Source organism: Nothobranchius furzeri, unplaced genomic scaffold, assembly GCF_043380555.1.
Source record: "Nothobranchius furzeri strain GRZ-AD unplaced genomic scaffold, NfurGRZ-RIMD1 Scf059, whole genome shotgun sequence".
In the NCBI taxonomy this organism is placed as follows: domain Eukaryota; kingdom Metazoa; phylum Chordata; class Actinopteri; order Cyprinodontiformes; family Nothobranchiidae; genus Nothobranchius; species Nothobranchius furzeri.
Window position 1 is genome coordinate 75,982 of NW_027223076.1, and position 23,342 is coordinate 99,323.

Consider the following 23,342-nt stretch of genomic DNA (forward strand, 5'->3'; position numbering starts at 1 on the left):
TGGAGGTGGTGTAGTGGTTTGGGTTAGGGTAACCTCGTTAGAGCCAGGGTTAGGATTAGACCCAAGGTGGAGGTGGTGTAGTGGTTTGGGCTGTTACAGTTACTGGAGGAGACTGTGGTCGGCAACATTCAGCTGGGTTAGTGTTAGTCAGCATGGTCTACCAGGAGATGTGTTGTTCTTCTGAGCCATGATCTGCCCACAGAGGGGATACAGTGGAGCTCAACACATCATGGCTGTATTTAATAGTGTTTTTTTTTAGATGTCATTTATTAAAAAATCCTCTATATGATGGAAACAAGTAAAGAATGATTTCACATTTTCATTTAGGTGAAATAATTGTCCACAGACATGTGAACACCAGAGAACAGACCGTTTTTGACTGAGAGCTCTGCATTTGTTCCATTGTAATGTTGTTTATAACAACGACAAGAATATAGATGGATCTGTGTTCTCATCTCTGGGTCCCTCACAGCTCCACGGTGCGCAGATGTCCACGAGGAGAGACAGCAGCCAACACGCTCGGAGGTAAACACTCAGACTTCTCAGTGGTGCTGCCGCAGCAGGACCAGTGGGGCTTCCCGGGATGTCCCTTATGACCGTGACCACAGCCTTTAAACCCTCCTGCAGAGACACAGGAAGGACATCTAGACGGGCTCACGCTCTGGTCCATGTGAATGAAACATCTCGCATTCATCAGGCCAACAAAGACCCTCATGATGACCCCAACAGAGATAGAATGGTTGGAGCGTTAGCTCGTGTTTATAGAGCGCCTGCTACAAACTAAAAGTTTAGAACTTTTCATTTCCACATCTTGGTAAGATACCAAAGACCAGGTGTGACACAGTGACAGCTTCCTGTGTGAGCGGACTTGTCCCCAGTACCTGACATCGTTCCTGCGCAGCCACAGATTGCCTCTTTGGCTCCTCCACTGGAGCAGAAGGAGCAGCAGTGGAACGTCCCACCGTGGTGTCTGAACTTCTTCTTCACATTCAGCAGGAACGGAGAACCCTGCAGGGAGGAGAGGGGAGCTGTGAGCTCCAGGTGAGTCCAGCACCTGTCTACCTGTATCCTTTGTTTGGGTGCAGCCCTTAGTACCTTCACATGCTGGGCTTTGACACAAACCCACACAGAGTAAGGTCCTGGTTCCTCAGGCTTGTATGAAACGCTGTACGTTCCATCAGCGTTGTCCACCACCACCGTCTCCACAGCGCTGAAGGACACAACCATTAATGGGTATTATAAAGTATACATACCAAATAATCATTACCAACAAAGCATCCCCCACAGAGGCGGGCAGAGCCCTCACCAGTTCTTCTTCTCTTTGTGGACGATGCTGACGAGGACCTGCTCTCCTCCTCGAGCCATCTGCTCCCCGGCTGAGTCTCGACACACCAGGCTAAAACGGCCCGGCTGGCCCTCGCTGCCCCGCCGCAGACCTGTAACCAGGCTAAAGGTTAAAGGTCACACAGCTGAACACAGACAATGTACTGCAGGACTAAGAGGATAAATCTAAACATAGCTTGTTCATGTGTAAGGGGCACCAGCCAGGAAGCTCTTTTAAGATCTGCTGTTGACTCTTAATGTGGATTTGGATGTTTAGCCTGCTGTAATGTGGAATTAACTCTCATTCCCCAGCCCACCCATGACTCCCGTCCTTCCTAACGCTGCCAACTGCTTCCAGATCAGCTCCGGATGCTGATCAGTTTTCCAGACTCTCCCGCTTTCACTCACTCGAGACATCCAGCTGCTGCTGCAGTCGTGTCACTGCTGACAGACTTTGTGTTCGCATCAATGATTAATGTCACGCTGGACATCTGTCAGACTGATTATCTGATCACTCAGTGTTGTCCACAAGCAGCTGAGATCCTGAAGCCGCTGATGTTGATGAAACCGCTGCTACTGCAGAAACGGTGGACAGAGATGCCTCAGATGTTAAACCGCTGATAGATGATTAATTTGGGTCAAAACTGAAATAACGATTATTTGTGTTAAAGTTTTTACATTTCTGAGGTCGTGAAGCCTTAAAGCTTAAATACTTTGCAAATTTTCAAGTCACTTTCTTGAGCCAGTGTGTGCTAAAACAACCCTTTACAGCACATATGTCAGAGTCAAGGCCCGCGGGCCATATATAACCCGAGCAAACCTACTGTGGGTTCCTGAGGTGAGAACATGAGTAGAACACGTTTTTGTTTCCAGACCTTCTGAAGAGTCTGCTCTAAATAAATGACTGTCTCCAGAAAGTGTCCTGAAGCTTTCTGTCTACATGTCTGGACCTGACAGCATCCTCTAAGGACATTCCCAGAAGGCATGTTGAGTCACACCGGCATTCCTTTGGTTCAGGAGGAATTCTGGAACGCCCACTGGTCTATCAGCTCAGTCTGACCACTGACTTGTTTCTGTGACCAGTAAAACAGGATGTGCAAACCCAGTCCCGAGATCACCTTCTCTTTATCTTACAGGAACACAGACAGAACACCACTTTGCCTTTGTTTACCTTCTCCTTCAATGGTGCACCTGCTGACATCCAGCGTCCTCCAGTTAATCACACCCACCACTGGGTAGCCCTCCACCTCTCCGGCTGGCTCTCTGGGCAGGAAGCAAATGCTGCTGCTATCGTCTGGGGCGACCGCCGCTGGACAAGGGTTATAGCCTCTCTCTGCCAGGCTGGCGAGTCGTCTTAGAGTCACTCCTTTAGCGCTGAGGATCTCGGCGTCAGACCCACAGCTCAGGAGGCGCTCGGCAAACGCCACACTGCCTCGGACATCCAGCAGGCCCTGCTGCAGCTGCACGCTCTGCAGGTGGAGGACGTTTCTGTGGGAAACAGATGAGGCTTGGGTTCAGTGGTCCTGCTGTTAAAAGGTTACAGGTTACTGAAGAATAACCAGCTGCTCAGGGTCAGATTTGATAGGATGATTAATGGAAGGAGTTCCATAAACTCTGGTTCTCGCTACAGATTTAGCTCTGCAGACCGGTCTAGCCACTCTGCACTGTAGCAGAGACAGTCTGAAGGACAACTGTAGACTCCGTCCCACGGCTGTGTGGGTCATGGCCAGACAAACTGTGCATTTGATTTGTCCTCGGAAATCCCCACCTCCGAGTAGGAAAAATCAAATGATAAGCAGGATACTGGGAAAAAGGGGATCTCTGATTAGGCCGTTTTCCACCAATCAGTTCCAGCTGAGCAGCAGAAGACGGGTGGATAAATGTTTCCTAAGCATTCACTTCCTGTTTAGCTTTGATGTTTTTATCACTTCATTCTTTCTGTTCTGGTTAGAAGAGCTTCACGAACGCGGTTAATACGATTGTTCAGGGGTGGGAATTGAACGCATCATTTAGATTAATGTTTTACTCAAGTCCCACTCGTAGATGTTTAGTTTAAAGAGCTTAAAACCAAACAAAAAAACATTAATATAATTAAGGGCAGAGAAAATGTTACTACCAAACTTATTTATTAGCCTCGAGGGCCTTAAAGTAGCTTTTCCCCTTTCAGAAATGATGTATGATTGTCAGAAATCCGTAAAAGTGATTATCTCATCATGTACTGTGATGTAATGTAGAAACTAAGACAAGTTTTTTTTGTTTTTGCTAACCACGCCCCCTGCCCCACAGAGCTCTGTGCAATAGGAAACGGAGTGCAGACCAGAACTAACCAATATCATTAGACTACCGCTTAGATGCTTCAAATTTAAGGAATACCTCGACTGATGCAGAGTTGATGAACTTTTCACGAACAAGTAAGTCTCTAAGATATAAATATATGAGAACAAAACATGACATGAGAATAATACTTGTAAAACAACATGTTTTAGCTGTTTGTCGGCTACAGAAGAACATTTATAAACAGAAATGTGAAGTCACCATCTTAAAAGGAACTCCGGCTAAGAGGACGTGGATGCCCTAATAAGCCACAAGTTTTCTGTTGTATCAAACTATGTTGTTAGAAACACACAAAATATAGCCGTTTATTTATATATCTAAAATATTAAGTACATTTTTTGACATATGCAGGACGCCATGCTTTCTGCATGCAATGCACTCTAGGGGCAATGACGGATATTGGCTGCACTTGGAAGAATAGCTATTGACGCTAGTGTTTGTTTACGCGCTCACTGTATTAATTATTAAGTAAAATGCTGCATTGTGCTGCTTTTGGATGTAATTTCCAGTCAGAGGGCAACAAGGGGAGTGATGTGACTTTACACAGCTTTCCCACTGGCAAGAAGAGGAGAAAGCAGTGGGAAGATGCCTGTGGACGGACACAACTTCCCAAAGAAAGTTTCAGAATTCTAAAAGAAGGCTGTGTTCCCAACATTTTTCTCCTGATGCGTTTGAGGCTTATAGTCAACCACAAATACTTTAAGAGCTCACCGGAGCGGCTGGGTATAAGAGAGGGCAGAAACTAAATGCTTTACTGGCCATTTTCCCACACAAGGGGCCTAAACACCCTCGGAGAGACGAGAGACGCTGGACACTCTCCTGAGCCGACAATCAGCTCCTGCAGCTGCCGCTTCTGTCACGTTCAGCGAACCATCTGACACGCCACTCGCCACGGATGCAGCTGAACATTCACCTCTCTCGTCAGTAAAACAAGCAGTAAGTGTAGCAACAGTGTTCTCCAAATATATATCGTAAATCCTCTAATACAGGCAGGCATTCAATTAAAGGCCGGGTCTCCAATTTTGGCCGCGCCATCTCCAACGCCAGTTCAAAGCGTTCTAGAGAAGTTGTCGGAGTGGCCAATCCGTAACTTTCCTCTTCAGCCAAAAGAACCAACGACAAGCTGGATAAAATCTGTTGCTGTTCCAACTGCTGCAACGGTTCATTTCACAATAAAAGCTGAACCATCACGACCCAGGTTTGGGTCTCGCTAGATGCCAACAAACTGTCGTGACCTGGGAGTATCTCAAGACTGGTGGTCGGCTGCCGTGGCTCTTCTACATGCTCCGGCTCCACAAGGTCAAGCTGGACCTCTACACCTCCTGATCTAGACGGGTACGTAGACCGACAAATGGCGTTGAATGTGTTTATGAACCTTCTAACCAAAGCTTAATGCGAAGACATCACCTTCATTTCCCCTCAGAACTAATCGTTTCTTCGGATTTGCTGGTTCTGAGCAACATTCCACACTACACCATTCTCCGTCTCACTCACCTTAGTTACACCATACATTTAGTGTTAAAGTTAGTCTAGTTTAATTTGTTTAGTAATAAATCTTTAAACTTTTAAACTTGACTCGCTCTTCTGTTGTCTCTGAGTGAATTCGAAGCTGTTATCTAATCCCTGCAATAAAAAGTTCCAATCTTCTGGTTAAACAGTACCCACAGTCAGATCCATAAGGTGGATTTCATATTTACTATGGAATCATATGGCTTATGGCTTATTAAATAACATGTAATTTAAATCATTACAAAACACTTCTGGTAACCCTTAGCTACTTTCTACTGTCGCTTATAATTCCTGCAGGTCAGAGCGTCCTTCTGGACATTCGGAAGGGAATGCTGTAGTGAAGTGTTTCGTTTACAAAATGAAACGGCTCTAAGGCCTAGCTCCCAAGCCGCTGAGAAAATGTGCGTGCGCGGCACGCGCCGTGAGACGGGGTGGAGGGTTAAACTCCTTCAGTCATGAGCAAGTGTATCGGCTCCTTTGTACTAGGAATCAGTTGTTTTTGCGATTACCTTGTTTCTTTCTATTTTTCATGTTTTTTTCTCTCTGATTGTGCAATCATATGAGCAAATACAAACATATAAACATAAAATCAACATTAATTTAAAAATCATCTTAAATAATCAAGATCTCAGTTTCAGTTAAATAATCGTGATGATCATGTCTGCCATAATCGAGCAGCCCTGGTTGCTACTACTGCGCGGAAACCCCGTCGTACCTGCGCTGGACCTGAAGCTCCTCTAGGCGCCGCAGCAGAGACAGACAATGGGCCTCCACAGCGCTGGCGTAGCCTCGAGCAAAGGCTCTGATCTCACTGGCTGTTGCCTCGACCCGTACCTTCAAATTCTCCTGGGAAGTTTCCACCTGAAGCAGGATATCAGGAAAAATTAAACAAAATAAAAAACAAAGCTTAACAAGCCGCACCACCAAGTGTGTTTTAGATAACAAAAGAATGGGCTTAGAGACGGCCTCTCTGAACCTTCTGTAGAACTTCCTCCATCTGCTCCAGTCGGGGTCGTAGACGCGTGCTGACCAGATCTCGAATACGGTCACCGTGATGGTCGATGACGTCGTGCGTAGGACAGCAGTGGTGGTCTCTGTGCAGCGTGGAAGCGCAGTCCAGACATACGGGTAGGTCGCAGAGCTGACAGAAGAGCCTGAGCTCCTGGCCGGGGTGAAGAGAGCAGAGGATGGGACGACCAAGACGTCCACGAGCCTTCAGGTCCTCCACCGCCTGAACAGAGTGAGACGCTGTTCGCTTCTGACGTCTGGACACGATGCAGAGAGCAGGTTTTCACACATCTGGATAGGCTCATGAGCACCACACCACTAGGTGGCAGTAACTCCCACATTAATGACAAATCAAAATACAAAGGAAGGTTTCAGCTTTGCTGAAGATTCTCTGAACACTTTAGTATTAATCTTTGTTGCTTAACTGAGTTCTTGAGGGTTTAAGTGGACGGGCCATGCCCTGGATCAACACAAACGCTTTGTTGAGTGTTAGGGTGAGAGCATCTGGACAAAATGAGACAAACTAAGGCCGTGTAATTCAACTATTTGTTCTAAATTACTACCTAAACAAGTTAGTTAACAAAAGTGTGTATTCTTATTGAAATGTTTTCACATTAAACTTTGTAAACATGTTCATATTGTCCTTCTGAAGGCTAGTCTGAAGGTGTTTTGAAAAAATGATCAGCTCAACAAAGGTGATAGAATGAGGGCAAAACCCACTGAACCGTTTATGACATGCATCAACTGACCTGTAGTAAAGCTTCCAGAGATATTATTTTGTACATTCCCATGCCCCGAGGTTCATGAAAAGCACATTTATACAAGTTCTAACCCCGTTTGGATAGTAGTGGCTCAGCTTTTGTTTAGATACATTTTAGGCATGTGCATTTTAATATAGTGGCTCCAAATCAGGAATGTCCGTAGGGCTATTTGTGGCCTTCTGTGATTTTGCACAGCCCCCAAATGCATATCTAGAAGGATGAACTTTGTTTCTTTAATAGGCTAGAGCAGTGGCGGCTCCAGAAATTTTTTTTCTGCAGGTGCTATGAAGGAGCTAGTTTTTTTATTGAGGGTGCTATGAAGGAAGTGGTCATGCGTACCTATTGTTCTCTAAAACACCTTCAACACTAGCAGATACACATGCGTGCACAAAACCTCAACAACACCTGAAACAATCATTAATATACATCATAAACATATGAACAATCGCTGACTTGTCCATGAAATCATAAACACATACAGCCACACAGAAAACCATCTATAGTGTTGCAAGGTAAGCTAACGTTAGTGTTAGCATTTCCAGCGGCAAAACCCTCGACTACTGCGGCGGTTGAGGGTTGACTCTCTTCATCCAGATCCGTATGTTTTTGTGGGTCTGAGATCACTTCCAAAGATTCATTTGTTTCTGACTGAACCCGTGGAAATGTGGGCAACAAAAACCGATCCATTTTACCACTAGCTCTACCTTTCACTCGTTCGCAGGTGGAAAATGAGGTCAAAGGTTAACATCAATTTCCTGTTTTGGTTTAAGATTTTATTATCTACATGATAATTTCCTCATTATTTTTGTTTTGTATGTTAAATATTATCACAACCACACGTTACATTAAAATTAAATTGTAAAAAACGTATAAACGGAAGTCGCCTTTCCAGCTCACCACTCAGTCATCGTTTCTTCAGATTCACGATCAGAGTTTCCAACGTACCGATCAATCCAACGAACTATCAGCTCATAGTAAGTTATCTTACTTACTTCTGGAAAGCCCGGCATTTCCGTGTCACTTCGTTGACGCTCGAACGCTTGGGGGTTTCCTAGATCAGCCGGCGTTTCACCGACACTATCACTTCCGCGTCTGTGAAACCACGCTCCCTATTGAATTATCGTATGATCACATTCTCTTTTTGGGGGTAAAACTCAAGTGCCAGACCGTAGGTACTGACACGCGATCGTTCATGTCGGTTCATTTCCTTTAATGTTTTCTGTCTTTTATTTGCGCCTGATGTGTATCGCTGCTGTGGAGCAGGGCGCTTCACCTTGTCCTCCGACGCACAGATCACAGCAGGGAGCGCTCAGCTGTTTTCGCGGTCGGTAGATCTGCCTCCTGAGCACGGCCACAGTAACAATCAGGTGTCGCCACCTCAAAAACTAATTTAACACGCGATCGTTCATGTCAGTTCATTTCCTTTAATGTTTTCTGTCTTTTATTTGCGGCTGATGCGTTTCGCTGCATGCTGTGGAGCGGGGCGCTGCGCGCATCACCTTGTCCTCCGACGCACTGATCACTGATACAGCCGCCAAACAGCAAGCGCTCCGCTGTTTTTGCGGTCGGTAGATCTTTTAGAACTGCAGTTCAAAGGTAACTCATGAGGTGAATATATATGAACCCAGGTAGCAGTTTTTTTTAGGATTGAGAGGAGATGCAGGAAGATAATAAACAGACAGGACAGAAAAATAGTCAAATAAAAACAAGTTAGTTTTTGTACCTGCTGGTTGCAACAAACAGACACCATTGAAGGTAATCAGAAGTGAGGAACAGAAAATGAAATAATTATTTTAATGTTTAGAGCAGCAGGAACTCTGAGAGGCTGCAGGTGCATCAGTGAGTTTGCGGCCGCTGCGCAGGGGGAGGGGGGAGAGGGCTGAAGCAGAAACTACCGTTGTTAAAAGAAATGTGTTTAACTTTGAAAATGTGGGCGCAATTTTAATTGTCAAAAACTCCAGCGAACCATTAGTTCATTTTGCTCAAATAGAAATAGAGGCCTGCCAAGTTTGTTGTTTACAATAAACTTTCCAGAACTCTACTCTACTCTATCTTTCCTTCATCCACTTCTGCAACACGTGACAAACAGTCAGCCATTACATTCTCTGTTCCCTTCTTATGCTTAATCACCAGATGAAACTCCTGTAACAATAGAGCCCACCTCATCAATCGCTGGTTGTGATTAAACATCCTGGCCAAAAACGTTAATGGGTTATGGTCTGTATAAACCGTGAGGGGGTTGTCACCAGAACCTACATAAACATGGAAATGTTGTAATGCCATCAGTAATGCCAAGGTTTCCTTCTCTACGGTTGAATAACGGGTCTGACAAGGGCTGAACTTTTTTGAGAAATAAGCAACAGGATGAACCAAACCATTCTCATCATTTTGCAAAAGAACAGCTCCTGCTCCCACCTGGCTCGCATCCACTTCCATAAAGAAAGGTTTAGCCAAGTCTGGAGCTTTCAGGATAGGAGCATTGGTCAAAAGAAGCTTGCAAGAAGTAAAGGCTGCCTGAGCTTCCTGGTTCCATTTAAAGGGGACCTTGGGACTTAATAATTGGGTAAGAGGACAGACCACCGTAGCAAAGTTGTTACAGAAACACCGGTAATATCCGACCATTCCCAAAAAACGTCGTAGCTCCCTCCTGGTCCTTGGAACTGGGAACTCAGAGACTGATTTAACTTTGTCAGAAAGCATCCTCACAAAACCATGCCCCACTTCTTTACCCAAGTAAGAGACCGTGGCTCTTACAAACTCACACTTAGCCAAGTTTACAGTCAATCGTGCAGCAGCTAAGCGATCAAATAACTCTGTCAACGTTTTCATGTGGTCTTCCCACGAAGTAGTATGGACAACAAGGTCATCCAGGTAAGCACTGCAACAATCCAAACCAGCTGTCACCGTATTAATAAGACGCTGGAAAGTGGCAGGAGCATTTTTCATGCCAAATGGCATGACAGTATACTGCAAAAATGCGTCTGGTGTGACAAAAGCCGAAATCTCTGATGCTGCATCGGTTAAAGGAACCTGCCAATAACCTTTCAATAGGTCAATCTTGGTAACAAAGGTTGACATCCCCACCCTATCGATGCAATCATCAATTCTAGGCAAAGGGTAAGAATCAGAGACTGTCACTACATTCACCTTTCTGTAGTCAGTGATGAATCGTGGGGAACCATCAGGTTTCCTCTCGATCAAGCACGGGGAACTCCATGGACTACAGCTTGGAATGGCCAACCCATTCCGTATCAAGTAGTCGGTTTCCTGCTTCATCAGTGCTCTCTTATCCGGACTAACCCTATAAGGATGCTGCTTAATAGGTGTGGGCTCTGTAAGAACTACATCATGATAACACACAGTTGTACGAGTAGGAATATCTGAAAACAAACTCAAATGAGAGTTAACGAGCACATATAGGTCACCACGTTGTCCACTGTCCAAATGTGATAATTTTTCATCCAGCTTACTCAACGCCGCCGAGTTTGTCAGGCGGGGACTCATAATGGCAAAAGAACTTGTTCCTTGCTCCTCTGGATTCAGAGATGTTGAGATGACACCAGCTGCGCACACCGGGGCATCACTGGACACCTTCTGAAGGGTAACCTGAGAAACATAGGGTTTTAGCAAGTTGCTATGACACACACGCACAGATCCTCTACGTTTTGGTGTTTTTATGGCATAGGTGTTGTTGCCAACTTTATGACTAACCTCAAACGGACCCTCAAAACGCGTGGTCATAGAATCCCCTGATGTCTGCGTTAAAACTAGAACCTGATCTCCAGGAAAATGTTCACGATGTTTAGACCTTTTATCAAAGCTAACTTTCATGGAACTCTGAGCGTGTTTAAGATGCTCACGAGCCACTTCATTGGCATGACGCAGACGACTCCTGAACAGTTTGACATACCGAGTCACCTTGGCTTTCTTAGAACTTGGAGACCGTAAAAAGCGCTCTTTCAAAGCTTGCAACGGACCTCTGGGGGTGTGGCCAAACACAAGCTGAGCAGGACTGTACCCCAATGACTCTTGGGACGCTTCTCTAGCTGCAAACAGTAAAAATGGGACTCCCTCATCCCACTGACGACCAGTACTGTAGCAATACTTCCTCAGCATGCTCTTGAAGGTTTGGTGCCAACGCTCCAACACACCTTGTGACTCAGGATGGTAGGGTGATGACATGATATGTTTAACTCCTAATGATTCTGCCACCTTTTTAAACAGGTCGGACGTAAAGTTTGAGCCTTGGTCAGTTTGAATAACCCTTGGCAACCCGAAAAGTGAGAAAAACCCATTCAGAGCTTTAATGACGGACTTAGTTGTAACAGAAGACAATGGGATGGCTTCTGGAAAACGAGTAGCTCGACACATTATGGTTAACATGTATTTCTTTCCTGTTTGCGTGCGGGGCAGTGGACCCACACAGTCAACAACAATGTGGTCAAATGGATTTCCTATTACTGGGATTGGGGATAAAGGCACTTTGGTAATGGGTTGGTTAGGCTTTCCCACCAGTTGGCAGGTATGGCACTGTTTACAAAACGTAGCAACATCTTTCTTCATCCCTGGCCAAAAGAAATGATCCAACACAGCAAGGTAAGTTTTCTTAATACCCAAATGACCTGACCATTTGCTTTCATGAGCAAGGGCTATGATTTGATGTCGAAAACAGTGAGGGATGACAACCTGGCTTACTCTACCCCAGGGAGCCTTTTCCGCTCTGGGATTTCTCCAATACCTCATTAAAACACCTTCTTGAAGGTAATATCCTACAGGTTTTTCTTCAGAATCACTTACAGCAGAGAAACACTTATCCAACGCTTTGTCCCTTTTCTGTTCTGTAATCAATGTAGTTTGGGAAATCAGATCTTTATCATCTTGACTTTCTGAAGAATCTTCTGGGACATCTTCCACAGGAACTGTTTCCTGAGGCTGATCATGAAACAAAGGCCGGGTTCCAGACCCTTCAAACAAGGCGGACACATTCAGTAGATTCTCAACATCCTTTTTAGCACTTGATCTTGTGACTACACAAGCAGGTGAGATACCTGGCGGTGATTTACTACACTCCAAAATCATAGGGTTTTCCAACACCTGAGGTGTGGGCACAACAGCGCCTCCTGCAATATCATTGCCCAAGAGTAGAGCAATGCCAGCAACGGGCAGAGCCGAACAAACAGCCACTTTAAACCTCCCAGACACGAGTTCGCTGTTAAGGTTTATCTCATGTAAGGGGCATGAAACAACCTCTGACGTTAATCCTTTTAACAGGACAGAGACATTTGTGAAACTTGTGTCATTAAATGGTAGCACACTGTTCAAAATAAGGGTCTGTGAGGCACCAGTGTCTCTAAGAATTTTCACTGGCACTGAACACGTTTCATTGTCACCCAGACTCACTGAACCACTGAACACAAATGGCTCAAAGGTCTTGTCTAACATCTTCCTGCTAGATTTGGGCAAAGTTTGAGAAAGAAAGGCAACCTCCCGCTCTGAATCAGATCTGTCCTTTTTCTTTTTCAAAAGTAAACAATCCTTAACCCCATGTCCTGGTTTGTGACAATAAAAACAGCGTGGAGGACTTCTCATACCAGAAATTCCTGGCGTTCTTGGTTTCACAGCATAGTGTCTTTCGTGTCGTACTCTGTCTTCAACTTTAATACAATGTGTAAGAGCAAACTCATCAGCCAAAATGGCAGCAGCAGACAAAGTTGTCACCTTTTGTTCGTTTAGATACAAAACAATCCTTTCCGGTAAACAACGCTTGAATTCTTCAAGAAGAATCAGCTCCTTCAGCTCTGATATCGTAGTTACTTTAGACGCCAAAACCCATTTATCAAACAATAAGCTTTTTTCGCTAGAAAACTCCACAAATGTCTGAGACCCATCCCTTTTTCTTAGAGACCTAAATTTCTGACGGTAAGCCTCAGGTACAAGTTCATATGCGTGCAACACAGCTTCTTTAACTGTATCATAGTCAGAACTATCTTGTACAGACAGAGATGCCATTACCTGTTGCGCCTTCCCACTCAATTTGCATTGTAAAAGAAGAGGCCATACTTCCCGCGGCCAACAGAGCGCCGTCGCTAAGCGCTCAAACGCGGTGAAGTAGCTGTCCACTTCGGCCTCCCGGAATGGTGGCATCAGCGTCATGCACTTCCCGACATCCGGCCGCTCAGGAACCATCCCCAGTCCTGTGTCAGGCACGTCCCTTCTGTGGACTGGCTGTTGCGCCTGTATCTCCAGCTCCAACCGTCGGAGCCTAATCTTCGTTTCAGCTTCCAGTTCTAGCTTCCGCATTTCAAAGTCCCTCTGCCGCTGCTTGTCCTCTGCCTCCTGCTTCAAACGAGCCAACCGCAATTGTAGCCGGGCGGTGTCAGGAGAACTGGTCCTGGACTCTGAGGAAGACGGGTCATAACGAGGGAGAGATAATGGAGGAGTCTTTTGTCCCTCACTCCTTTTTGGAGTTTGTCTCCCATCAGCCGGATCCTTTTCTCCACCACCCGCTGTGGCGCCATCAGCATCCTCTTCACCTTCATCAATGTCCCCCTTTAGCTGTGAAGGCAAAACAGCAGGATCAGACAAAGGAGATAGCATCTTTAGCTGTTCCATGGTGAGCACGATCTGCTCCTTAAGGTCCTTCTTCAGCATTTGCTGAGCACCAGGGAGACCCAAGTGAGCAGCTACCTCCAATAGATCCTGTTTCCGACATGTCTCCAGTTGTCTACGGGAAGGGGACTCTAGGAAGGCCTGCAACTCAAACCCAGACATGTTATTGCACGGAAAAATATTTTCTCTACCCAAGCAAAGATTAGCAACAGCAATAGAAAAGAGGAAAAGGAGGAGTAGTAGCAGAAGACAAAAATCCCGGATGAGCCCCCACTTGTTAGGTTTTTACTTATGCTTTACCCCTTTTTGAAGCTAAGAGGACAGAGAAAAGATGAGAACAGATGAGAAAGAAACCTGGGTATAAAAATATGTTCCTTATTTAATCAAAACACACCTTATTTTTGTTACACAACTTACACATGTTCTTGGGGCTGGAGGTTCTAACACAATCTACTAGACACAGCCCAACAAAGAAAACGCCTGAGTCAAATAAACAGTTAATAAAGAAAAATCACAGCTTTTAATTAAAAGCTGGAAAACAGACTAATCAACAGGTCTCAGGTAGCTTTTAAAATGAAATAGTTACTTGGGCTGGTAAGAGTTTCTGTAACCCAAACGGCTCTCTGAAGCCAAACAAAAGAACCTTTTAAAGAACAGAGAATACTTAGTTTTCTGTCCAGGCACATATACTAGAGTGAAGCAATTGGCTACAAACCACTGACTCAAGCTTAAACAGAATACCATGCAGAGGCTTTCCTCTAAACGCGCGCACAATTGTATTCTAAAGTCAGGGTGTTCAGAACAGAGCAGAAATGGAGACTACTCATGGGTTAGGAGTAGCTCCCCGGGCGTGTATCCAGCGTTCCTTTTATCCCCTCTCGGGAACAAACACACTCAGTCCAAGATGAGCTGCAGGTGTGACTGCAGCAATTCGGAGCGGAGATTTCCCCGTGACGTCATCGGAGAGAACGTCCGCAGCGAGGGAATCCCGGCACGTCTCCACAGCAACGGGGACGCCACCCTCCAGCGATGTCTTGCGCCGGTGTGTCCTTAACTGTTTAGAACTTAAATGCGCCATTTTAAACAAACACAATAATAATAATAAAAAGAAAACAGCACATTTACGGCCACACATGAGTGGGGAACGTGACACTGGCCCCCCTTCCAATAAAGGCCTGGAGCTTGATGAGCTCGAGTCAAATACAGGCCCGGGCCTGTATTAGAGGATTCACGGTATCCTCAGAAGTTTTAATCAACACCAAGCAGATAAATTCTACCTCCGGCTACTAAAACTCAATATCTGCAGTCTCTTTAAAAGTCGGACTCTGAAATGTTCTCCAACTCAATATCTATGTTTTAAAAAATGTGATTTTTAGTACCAAACTAGAGGTATTTGGATTTTGTTTCAACTCTAGAAAGGTTCTATCCCAAGAGCTGTAGCACAGCAGAGAAGGAAGATGAGGAGCTTGTGAGAATGTGCACCACCTGTGGGCTAAACTTTTCAATCTGATTGTGACATAAATAGACATGAAGCTAGGAGGTCTGGGCCTACTCCACCTGTGAGCTTGGCAGCAGAACTCGCAAAGGTTGACCGAGCAGACCTCACAGCGGCTCTCAGCGCCTCCTTCCCCGCACAGGTCGCATCCCAGCGGGCCGTTGGTCACCAGGGTCTCCAGGAACACTTCGTCCAGCGCCAGGTGGTCTGTACTCAGTCCGGCCGGACCCTGCTGAGGGAGGTCCACTTCGGAGTCACACTCGGGACACAGTACCGTTGTTGTGACGCTTTGTCGGCTTGTCTTCACCGCCTCTCCGCAACTCCCGTTCCCACGAGAAGACACCGAGAACGCCTCCAGCTGGCCGATGCAGTCGGAGCAGAACGTGTGAAGGCAGGGGAGGATTTTAGGGTCCCGGTAAAGGCGTTTACACACGCTACAGACCGCTCTGGGGTTCACCGGAGCGGGTTTAGGTGCATCCGAGCTCAGGGTGGGCTCTTTCTGCTCCGGCTGCGACATGGTTCGCTTTGAACGAGTCCAGGTACAGAAATCAGAGCAGTCAAACACCCAGCTCAGCAAAGTTGTCAAAGCTGGAAAACTTCCGTAAAGTCTTTTGGAGCATGTCCAGATAGCTATATAATCCGCTTCTCACGCGATAACCTGCGACATATTAAACGCCCCACACTAATAAACCACTTTTCTTCACCTCAACAGCCCCTTCGAAAAAGTTCGGTGACGTGTTCAGAGACGCCTGGGACATACGAACTTCACCCTGACAAACCAATGGGCGGCTCCCAGTTCCTGATCTAGACGTACCCGTCTAGATCAGGAGGTGTAGAGGTCCAGCTTGACCTTGTGGAGCCGGAGCATGTAGAAGAGCCACGGCAGCCGACCACCAGTCTTGAGATACTCCCAGGTCACGACAGTTTGTTGGCATCTAGCGAGACCCAAACCTGGGTCGTGATGGTTCAGCTTTTATTGTGAAATGAACCGTTGCAGCAGTTGGAACAGCAACAGATTTTATCCAGCTTGTCGTTGGTTCTTTTGGCTGAAGAGGAAAGTTACGGATTGGCCACTCCGACAACTTCTCTAGAACGCTTTGAACTGGCGTTGGAGATGGCGCGGCCAAAATTGGAGACCCGGCCTTTAATTGAATGCCTGCCTGTATTAGAGGATTTACGATATATATTTGGAGAACACTGTTGCTACACTTACTGCTTGTTTTACTGACGAGAGAGGTGAATGTTCAGCTGCATCCGTGGCGAGTGGCGTGTCAGATGGTTCGCTGAACGTGACAGAAGCGGCAGCTGCAGGAGCTGATTGTCGGCTCAGGAGAGTGTCCAGCGTCTCTCGTCTCTCCGAGGGTGTTTAGGCCCCTTGTGTGGGAAAATGGCCAGTAAAGCATTTAGTTTCTGCCCTCTCTTATACCCAGCCGCTCCGGTGAGCTCTTAAAGTATTTGTGGTTGACTATAAGCCTCAAACGCATCAGGAGAAAAATGTTGGGAACACAGCCTTCTTTTAGAATTCTGAAACTTTCTTTGGGAAGTTGTGTCCGTCCACAGGCATCTTCCCACTGCTTTCTCCTCTTCTTGCCAGTGGGAAAGCTGTGTAAAGTCACATCACTCCCCTTGTTGCCCTCTGACTGGAAATTACATCCAAAAGCAGCACAATGCAGCATTTTACTTAATAATTAATACAGTGAGCGCGTAAACAAACACTAGCGTCAATAGCTATTCTTCCAAGTGCAGCCAATATCCGTCATTGCCCCTAGAGTGCATTGCATGCAGAAAGCATGGCGTCCTGCATATGTCAAAAAATGTACTTAATATTTTAGATATATAAATAAACGGCTATATTTTGTGTGTTTCTAACAACATAGTTTGATACAACAGAAAACTTGTGGCTTATTAGGGCATCCACGTCCTCTTAGCCGGAGTTCCTTTTAAGATGGTGACTTCACATTTCTGTTTATAAATGTTCTTCTGTAGCCGACAAACAGCTAAAACATGTTGTTTTACAAGTATTATTCTCATGTCATGTTTTGTTCTCATATATTTATATCTTAGAGACTTACTTGTTCGTGAAAAGTTCATCAACTCTGCATCAGTCGAGGTATTCCTTAAATTTGAAGCATCTAAGCGGTAGTCTAATGATATTGGTTAGTTCTGGTCTGCACTCCGTTTCCTATTGCACAGAGCTCTGTGGGGCAGGGGGCGTGGTTAGCAAAAACAAAAAAAACTTGTCTTAGTTTCTACATTACATCACAGTACATGATGAGATAATCACTTTTACGGATTTCTGACAATCATACATCATTTCTGAAAGGGGAAAAGCTACTTTAAGGCCCTCGAGGCTAATAAATAAGTTTGGTAGTAACATTTTCTCTGCCCTTAATTATATTAATGTTTTTTTGTTTGGTTTTAAGCTCTTTAAACTAAACATCTACGAGTGGGACTTGAGTAAAACATTAATCTAAATGATGCGTTCAATTCCCACCCCTGAACAATCGTATTAACCGCGTTCGTGAAGCTCTTCTAACCAGAACAGAAAGAATGAAGTGATAAAAACATCAAAGCTAAACAGGAAGTGAATGCTTAGGAAACATTTATCCACCCGTCTTCTGCTGCTCAGCTGGAACTGATTGGTGGAAAACGGCCTAATCAGAGATCCCCTTTTTCCCAGTATCCTGCTTATCATTTGATTTTTCCTACTCGGAGGTGGGGATTTCCGAGGACAAATCAAATGCACAGTTTGTCTGGCCATGACCCACACAGCCGTGGGACGGAGTCTACAGTTGTCCTTCAGACTGTCTCTGCTACAGTGCAGAGTGGCTAGACCGGTCTGCAGAGCTAAATCTGTAGCGAGAACCAGAGTTTATGGAACTCCTTCCATTAATCATCCTATCAAATCTGACCCTGAGCAGCTGGTTATTCTTCAGTAACCTGTAACCTTTTAACAGCAGGACCACTGAACCCAAGCCTCATCTGTTTCCCACAGAAACGTCCTCCACCTGCAGAGCGTGCAGCTGCAGCAGGGCCTGCTGGATGTCCGAGGCAGTGTGGCGTTTGCCGAGCGCCTCCTGAGCTGTGGGTCTGACGCCGAGATCCTCAGCGCTAAAGGAGTGACTCTAAGACGACTCGCCAGCCTGGCAGAGAGAGGCTATAACCCTTGTCCAGCGGCGGTCGCCCCAGACGATAGCAGCAGCATTTGCTTCCTGCCCAGAGAGCCAGCCGGAGAGGTGGAGGGCTACCCAGTGGTGGGTGTGATTAACTGGAGGACGCTGGATGTCAGCAGGTGCACCATTGAAGGAGAAGGTAAACAAAGGCAAAGTGGTGTTCTGTCTGTGTTCCTGTAAGATAAAGAGAAGGTGATCTCGGGACTGGGTTTGCACATCCTGTTTTACTGGTCACAGAAACAAGTCAGTGGTCAGACTGAGCTGATAGACCAGTGGGCGTTCCAGAATTCCTCCTGAACCAAAGGAATGCCGGTGTGACTCAACATGCCTTCTGGGAATGTCCTTAGAGGATGCTGTCAGGTCCAGACATGTAGACAGAAAGCTTCAGGACACTTTCTGGAGACAGTCATTTATTTAGAGCAGACTCTTCAGAAGGTCTGGAAACAAAAACGTGTTCTACTCATGTTCTCACCTCAGGAACCCACAGTAGGTTTGCTCGGGTTATATATGGCCCGCGGGCCTTGACTCTGACATATGTGCTGTAAAGGGTTGTTTTAGCACACACTGGCTCAAGAAAGTGACTTGAAAATTTGCAAAGTATTTAAGCTTTAAGGCTTCACGACCTCAGAAATGTAAAAACTTTAACACAAATAATCGTTATTTCAGTTTTGACCCAAATTAATCATCTATCAGCGGTTTAACATCTGAGGCATCTCTGTCCACCGTTTCTGCAGTAGCAGCGGTTTCATCAACATCAGCGGCTTCAGGATCTCAGCTGCTTGTGGACAACACTGAGTGATCAGATAATCAGTCTGACAGATGTCCAGCGTGACATTAATCATTGATGCGAACACAAAGTCTGTCAGCAGTGACACGACTGCAGCAGCAGCTGGATGTCTCGAGTGAGTGAAAGCGGGAGAGTCTGGAAAACTGATCAGCATCCGGAGCTGATCTGGAAGCAGTTGGCAGCGTTAGGAAGGACGGGAGTCATGGGTGGGCTGGGGAATGAGAGTTAATTCCACATTACAGCAGGCTAAACATCCAAATCCACATTAAGAGTCAACAGCAGATCTTAAAAGAGCTTCCTGGCTGGTGCCCCTTACACATGAACAAGCTATGTTTAGATTTATCCTCTTAGTCCTGCAGTACATTGTCTGTGTTCAGCTGTGTGACCTTTAACCTTTAGCCTGGTTACAGGTCTGCGGCGGGGCAGCGAGGGCCAGCCGGGCCGTTTTAGCCTGGTGTGTCGAGACTCAGCCGGGGAGCAGATGGCTCGAGGAGGAGAGCAGGTCCTCGTCAGCATCGTCCACAAAGAGAAGAAGAACTGGTGAGGGCTCTGCCCGCCTCTGTGGGGGATGCTTTGTTGGTAATGATTATTTGGTATGTATACTTTATAATACCCATTAATGGTTGTGTCCTTCAGCGCTGTGGAGACGGTGGTGGTGGACAACGCTGATGGAACGTACAGCGTTTCATACAAGCCTGAGGAACCAGGACCTTACTCTGTGTGGGTTTGTGTCAAAGCCCAGCATGTGAAGGTACTAAGGGCTGCACCCAAACAAAGGATACAGGTAGACAGGTGCTGGACTCACCTGGAGCTCACAGCTCCCCTCTCCTCCCTGCAGGGTTCTCCGTTCCTGCTGAATGTGAAGAAGAAGTTCAGACACCACGGTGGGACGTTCCACTGCTGCTCCTTCTGCTCCAGTGGAGGAGCCAAAGAGGCAATCTGTGGCTGCGCAGGAACGATGTCAGGTACTGGGGACAAGTCCGCTCACACAGGAAGCTGTCACTGTGTCACACCTGGTCTTTGGTATCTTACCAAGATGTGGAAATGAAAAGTTCTAAACTTTTAGTTTGTAGCAGGCGCTCTATAAACACGAGCTAACGCTCCAACCATTCTATCTCTGTTGGGGTCATCATGAGGGTCTTTGTTGGCCTGATGAATGCGAGATGTTTCATTCACATGGACCAGAGCGTGAGCCCGTCTAGATGTCCTTCCTGTGTCTCTGCAGGAGGGTTTAAAGGCTGTGGTCACGGTCATAAGGGACATCCCGGGAAGCCCCACTGGTCCTGCTGCGGCAGCACCACTGAGAAGTCTGAGTGTTTACCTCCGAGCGTGTTGGCTGCTGTCTCTCCTCGTGGACATCTGCGCACCGTGGAGCTGTGAGGGACCCAGAGATGAGAACACAGATCCATCTATATTCTTGTCGTTGTTATAAACAACATTACAATGGAACAAATGCAGAGCTCTCAGTCAAAAACGGTCTGTTCTCTGGTGTTCACATGTCTGTGGACAATTATTTCACCTAAATGAAAATGTGAAATCATTCTTTACTTGTTTCCATCATATAGAGGATTTTTTAATAAATGACATCTAAAAAAAAACACTATTAAATACAGCCATGATGTGTTGAGCTCCACTGTATCCCCTCTGTGGGCAGATCATGGCTCAGAAGAACAACACATCTCCTGGTAGACCATGCTGACTAACACTAACCCAGCTGAATGTTGCCGACCACAGTCTCCTCCAGTAACTGTAACAGCCCAAACCACTACACCACCTCCACCTTGGGTCTAATCCTAACCCTGGCTCTAACGAGGTTACCCTAACCCAAACCACTACACCACCTCCACCTTGGGTCTAATCCTAACCCTGGCCCTAACAGGGTTACCCTAACCGAAACCACTACAACACCTCCACCTTGCTTTTGTTGTGGCTCTAATCCTAAAGGTTGGTTTATGCTTGACGCGTCCGTGAGGTCCGCACGGCTCCGCGCGGAAAAGTTGCGTCATTTTAACAACCACGCCCCTCCACCGCACCTCCGCACGGCCCAAAATTTCCGCAGCGCGCACCTAGGAAATTTTCTAACCACGCGGACGGTCGGACGCGGAAAAGCATGGCGGACCGGCAAGAACTAGTATGGCAGAGGTTCATAAATACAGACATTTGTGTGATTCAGCTCTCAGAGATCACCGCGATCAACATGTTGTTAATAATTCTTGGTGAGAAATAGCTCGCACTGTCAGAAAAGACAAGGACCCTGTTAAAAATGCTGGAATGCCATGTTGTAAACAACAGTAATTTTTACTTCTACTATGGTGTAGTGTTGGATGCATGTCGTAGAGCTCCATGCTGCCCCCTACAGTTTGGGAGAATATCGGCTCACCGCAGAGACAAGCCGCTTGAACCATAAACGCTGCAAGTTGTGAAGCGCGTTCCATCCGCGAGCCGCATCACCAAGCGGAAAGTAAATGCGTCAACCATAAACCAAGCTTAACCCTGGCTCAAACAGGGTTACCCTAACCCAAACCACTACACCACCTCCACCTTGCTAGTGTCTTGCCTCTAACAGGGTTTCTACACCAAAGAGGTTCCTGTGCTTGTCCTTAAAAAATAGTCTTGTGACCCATAATATCTGTCAGACAGATTAGACATACACGACTATTGTAAGAAAACCACCCATTTGTAGCTTTTCCCTCCCCCGCCCCCAAATTCCAGGATTTTAGGTAAGAACATATACAATTCTTGAAAGCAGAAAAACTGAATTTATTGGAGGAAAGAAGCTCTGAGTGTCTCTAAATGAGCTGCTGATCTGAGTAAAAGTGAAACCAACTCAGAGATTTTAGACTTGGAGCTCATGTTTTCCTCAGCTGTTCTCTTGGAACCAGCAGATGGTGCTGGGAGAACAGCCAGAGCTCTTGGTAATGGGAACACGAAGAACTGGTTCACTACTGGAACTGGAAAAAGTGGACCATCCATCCATTCCCAGTTGCTTAACCTTTTTTTCCTTTCAGGTTTTTATGCCATTAATTTGTGTTTTTTCAAGTAGTGCAGAATCACAAAGGTGGATCTGCACCAGAGTCAGCCCCGCCCATTCACGCAAACTCAGCCCAGCCCACTGACTTCTTCTGTTTGTTTTTTTTTTTTGTTTGTTTTGTTTTTTTACTTTATTGCAAACTAACCTGACCTACATGAACTACGGCTGTTACTAGTTTACAGTTGTTAATACTAAATTCCAATTAAGCAAGATAAGTATAATTTGCTACATGAAATGAAAGGTTCTTTTCAGCAAATTTCTGCCCACGGCCGCTCCGACAAAATGCGCCTAAACCAGGGTTTTAGGCTAACCGATTATTGTATGAGCTCTGGTAGTCCAGTGGTGTAATGGTCTGACTTATGCTTCGTTTTGCCCTCTGCTGACGCTGGTTTGACTCTCACTGGGGTCGGCAGTAATGTATTTAGCCAACTGAAACAGATTTAATTTATTAATATTTTAGTTTTATTGATTATTTTCTACAAAATATTTTATGTCTCTAAAAAGGTATTTGAATTTGGTTGTTTCTAAGCAGCATTTTAGTTTAAACTCTGGACCCACACTGGCTAAATAAACAAAGAAGGTAAAAACAAACTGATTAGTTGTTATATTTTAAACCGTTTACCAATAAAGGGTTGAAAACACAATATTGGCAAGAGTAGCTAGGAAAAAAAAAGTTGATGCCACGACCGGGAGGAGAACCTGCACAAAACTACACACCAGTCTGACACCATAGTCACCCCACCACTACATCTGTTACAGTATGGTTGGTGCCACGTATCCTATCTAGTGTGTCTTTGTAGACGGATGGATGGTTTTTCTGGCGGTGTCCCAGTAGAAGTCATTTCAGAAGTCATTTTTCAGAAAATCCACAGAATATCCAGATCTGAGAACCAAGACCAGACCTGCTTCAGGGGGAGAAGAAATGCACAGTAGTGGCTTACTTTCTTCCATTTGCAGGAAAAATCTTTACATTCAATTCAGTTCAGAAATACTTTATTAATCCCAGAGGGAAATTGATTGCTGTAGTAGCTCTGAATAATAATAATAATCAAGTCATCCAAGAGTTATTGTATATTACAATGGCTGTTGGCAGGAAGGATCTCCAGTAGCGGTCAGTGTTGCAGCCAAACTGAAGAAGCCTCTGACTGAAGGCACTCTTCCGTTGTCGGACAGTCTTGTGAAGAGAATGCTCAGGCTGATTTAAATCAGAATAAAATACAAACTTTAGGCTTCAGTTAAGCTGCGTGTTTGCGTGTATCTGATGTCGGCAACAGCCGGGAAACGTTTGTGTTTTCTGAAAATAAAATGTTGC

The 23,342-nt window shown here is 45.7% G+C and overlaps 2 protein-coding genes across 2 annotated transcripts; one reads left to right on the top strand and one right to left on the bottom strand.

The window, feature by feature from the left end:
• Window positions 1–304: 304 nt before the first annotated feature.
• LOC129159990 (E3 ubiquitin-protein ligase TRIM45) lies at window positions 305–15,789 on the bottom strand. Its single transcript, XM_070547856.1, has 8 exons — window positions 15,102–15,789; window positions 6,143–6,431; window positions 5,882–6,027; window positions 2,495–2,811; window positions 1,307–1,436; window positions 1,096–1,210; window positions 882–1,008; window positions 305–621 (listed from the first exon to the last, which is right to left on the bottom strand). The coding sequence occupies exons 1-8, from the start codon at window positions 15,554–15,556 to the stop codon at window positions 467–469; spliced, it is 1,734 nt and encodes a 577-aa protein (XP_070403957.1). The 5' UTR covers window positions 15,557–15,789; the 3' UTR covers window positions 305–466.
• A 637-nt stretch (window positions 15,790–16,426) lies between these two features.
• On the top strand, window positions 16,427–20,541 carry LOC129160670 (E3 ubiquitin-protein ligase TRIM45-like). The gene is made up of 6 exons (XM_070547858.1): window positions 16,427–16,433; window positions 18,016–18,351; window positions 19,410–19,539; window positions 19,636–19,750; window positions 19,838–19,964; window positions 20,225–20,541. The coding sequence occupies exons 1-6, from the start codon at window positions 16,427–16,429 to the stop codon at window positions 20,377–20,379; spliced, it is 870 nt and encodes a 289-aa protein (XP_070403959.1). The 3' UTR covers window positions 20,380–20,541.
• The last annotated feature ends 2,801 nt before the right edge of the window (window positions 20,542–23,342 follow it).

Bases quoted from the DNA above. Each gene is read 5' to 3' on its own strand.
- LOC129159990 (XM_070547856.1), bottom strand. From the start codon at position 15,556: ATGTCGCAGCCGGAGCAGAAAGAGCCCACCCTGAGCTCGGATGCACCT. The intron at 1,211-1,306 runs GTGAGGGCTCTG...TGTGTCCTTCAG, and splicing joins CACAAAGAGAAGAAGAACTG to CGCTGTGGAGACGGTGGTGG. The intron at 622-881 runs GTACTGGGGACA...GTGTCTCTGCAG, and splicing joins CTGCGCAGGAACGATGTCAG to GAGGGTTTAAAGGCTGTGGT.
- LOC129160670 (XM_070547858.1), top strand. The intron at 19,540-19,635 runs GTGAGGGCTCTG...TGTGTCCTTCAG, and splicing joins CACAAAGAGAAGAAGAACTG to CGCTGTGGAGACGGTGGTGG. The intron at 19,965-20,224 runs GTACTGGGGACA...GTGTCTCTGCAG, and splicing joins CTGCGCAGGAACGATGTCAG to GAGGGTTTAAAGGCTGTGGT.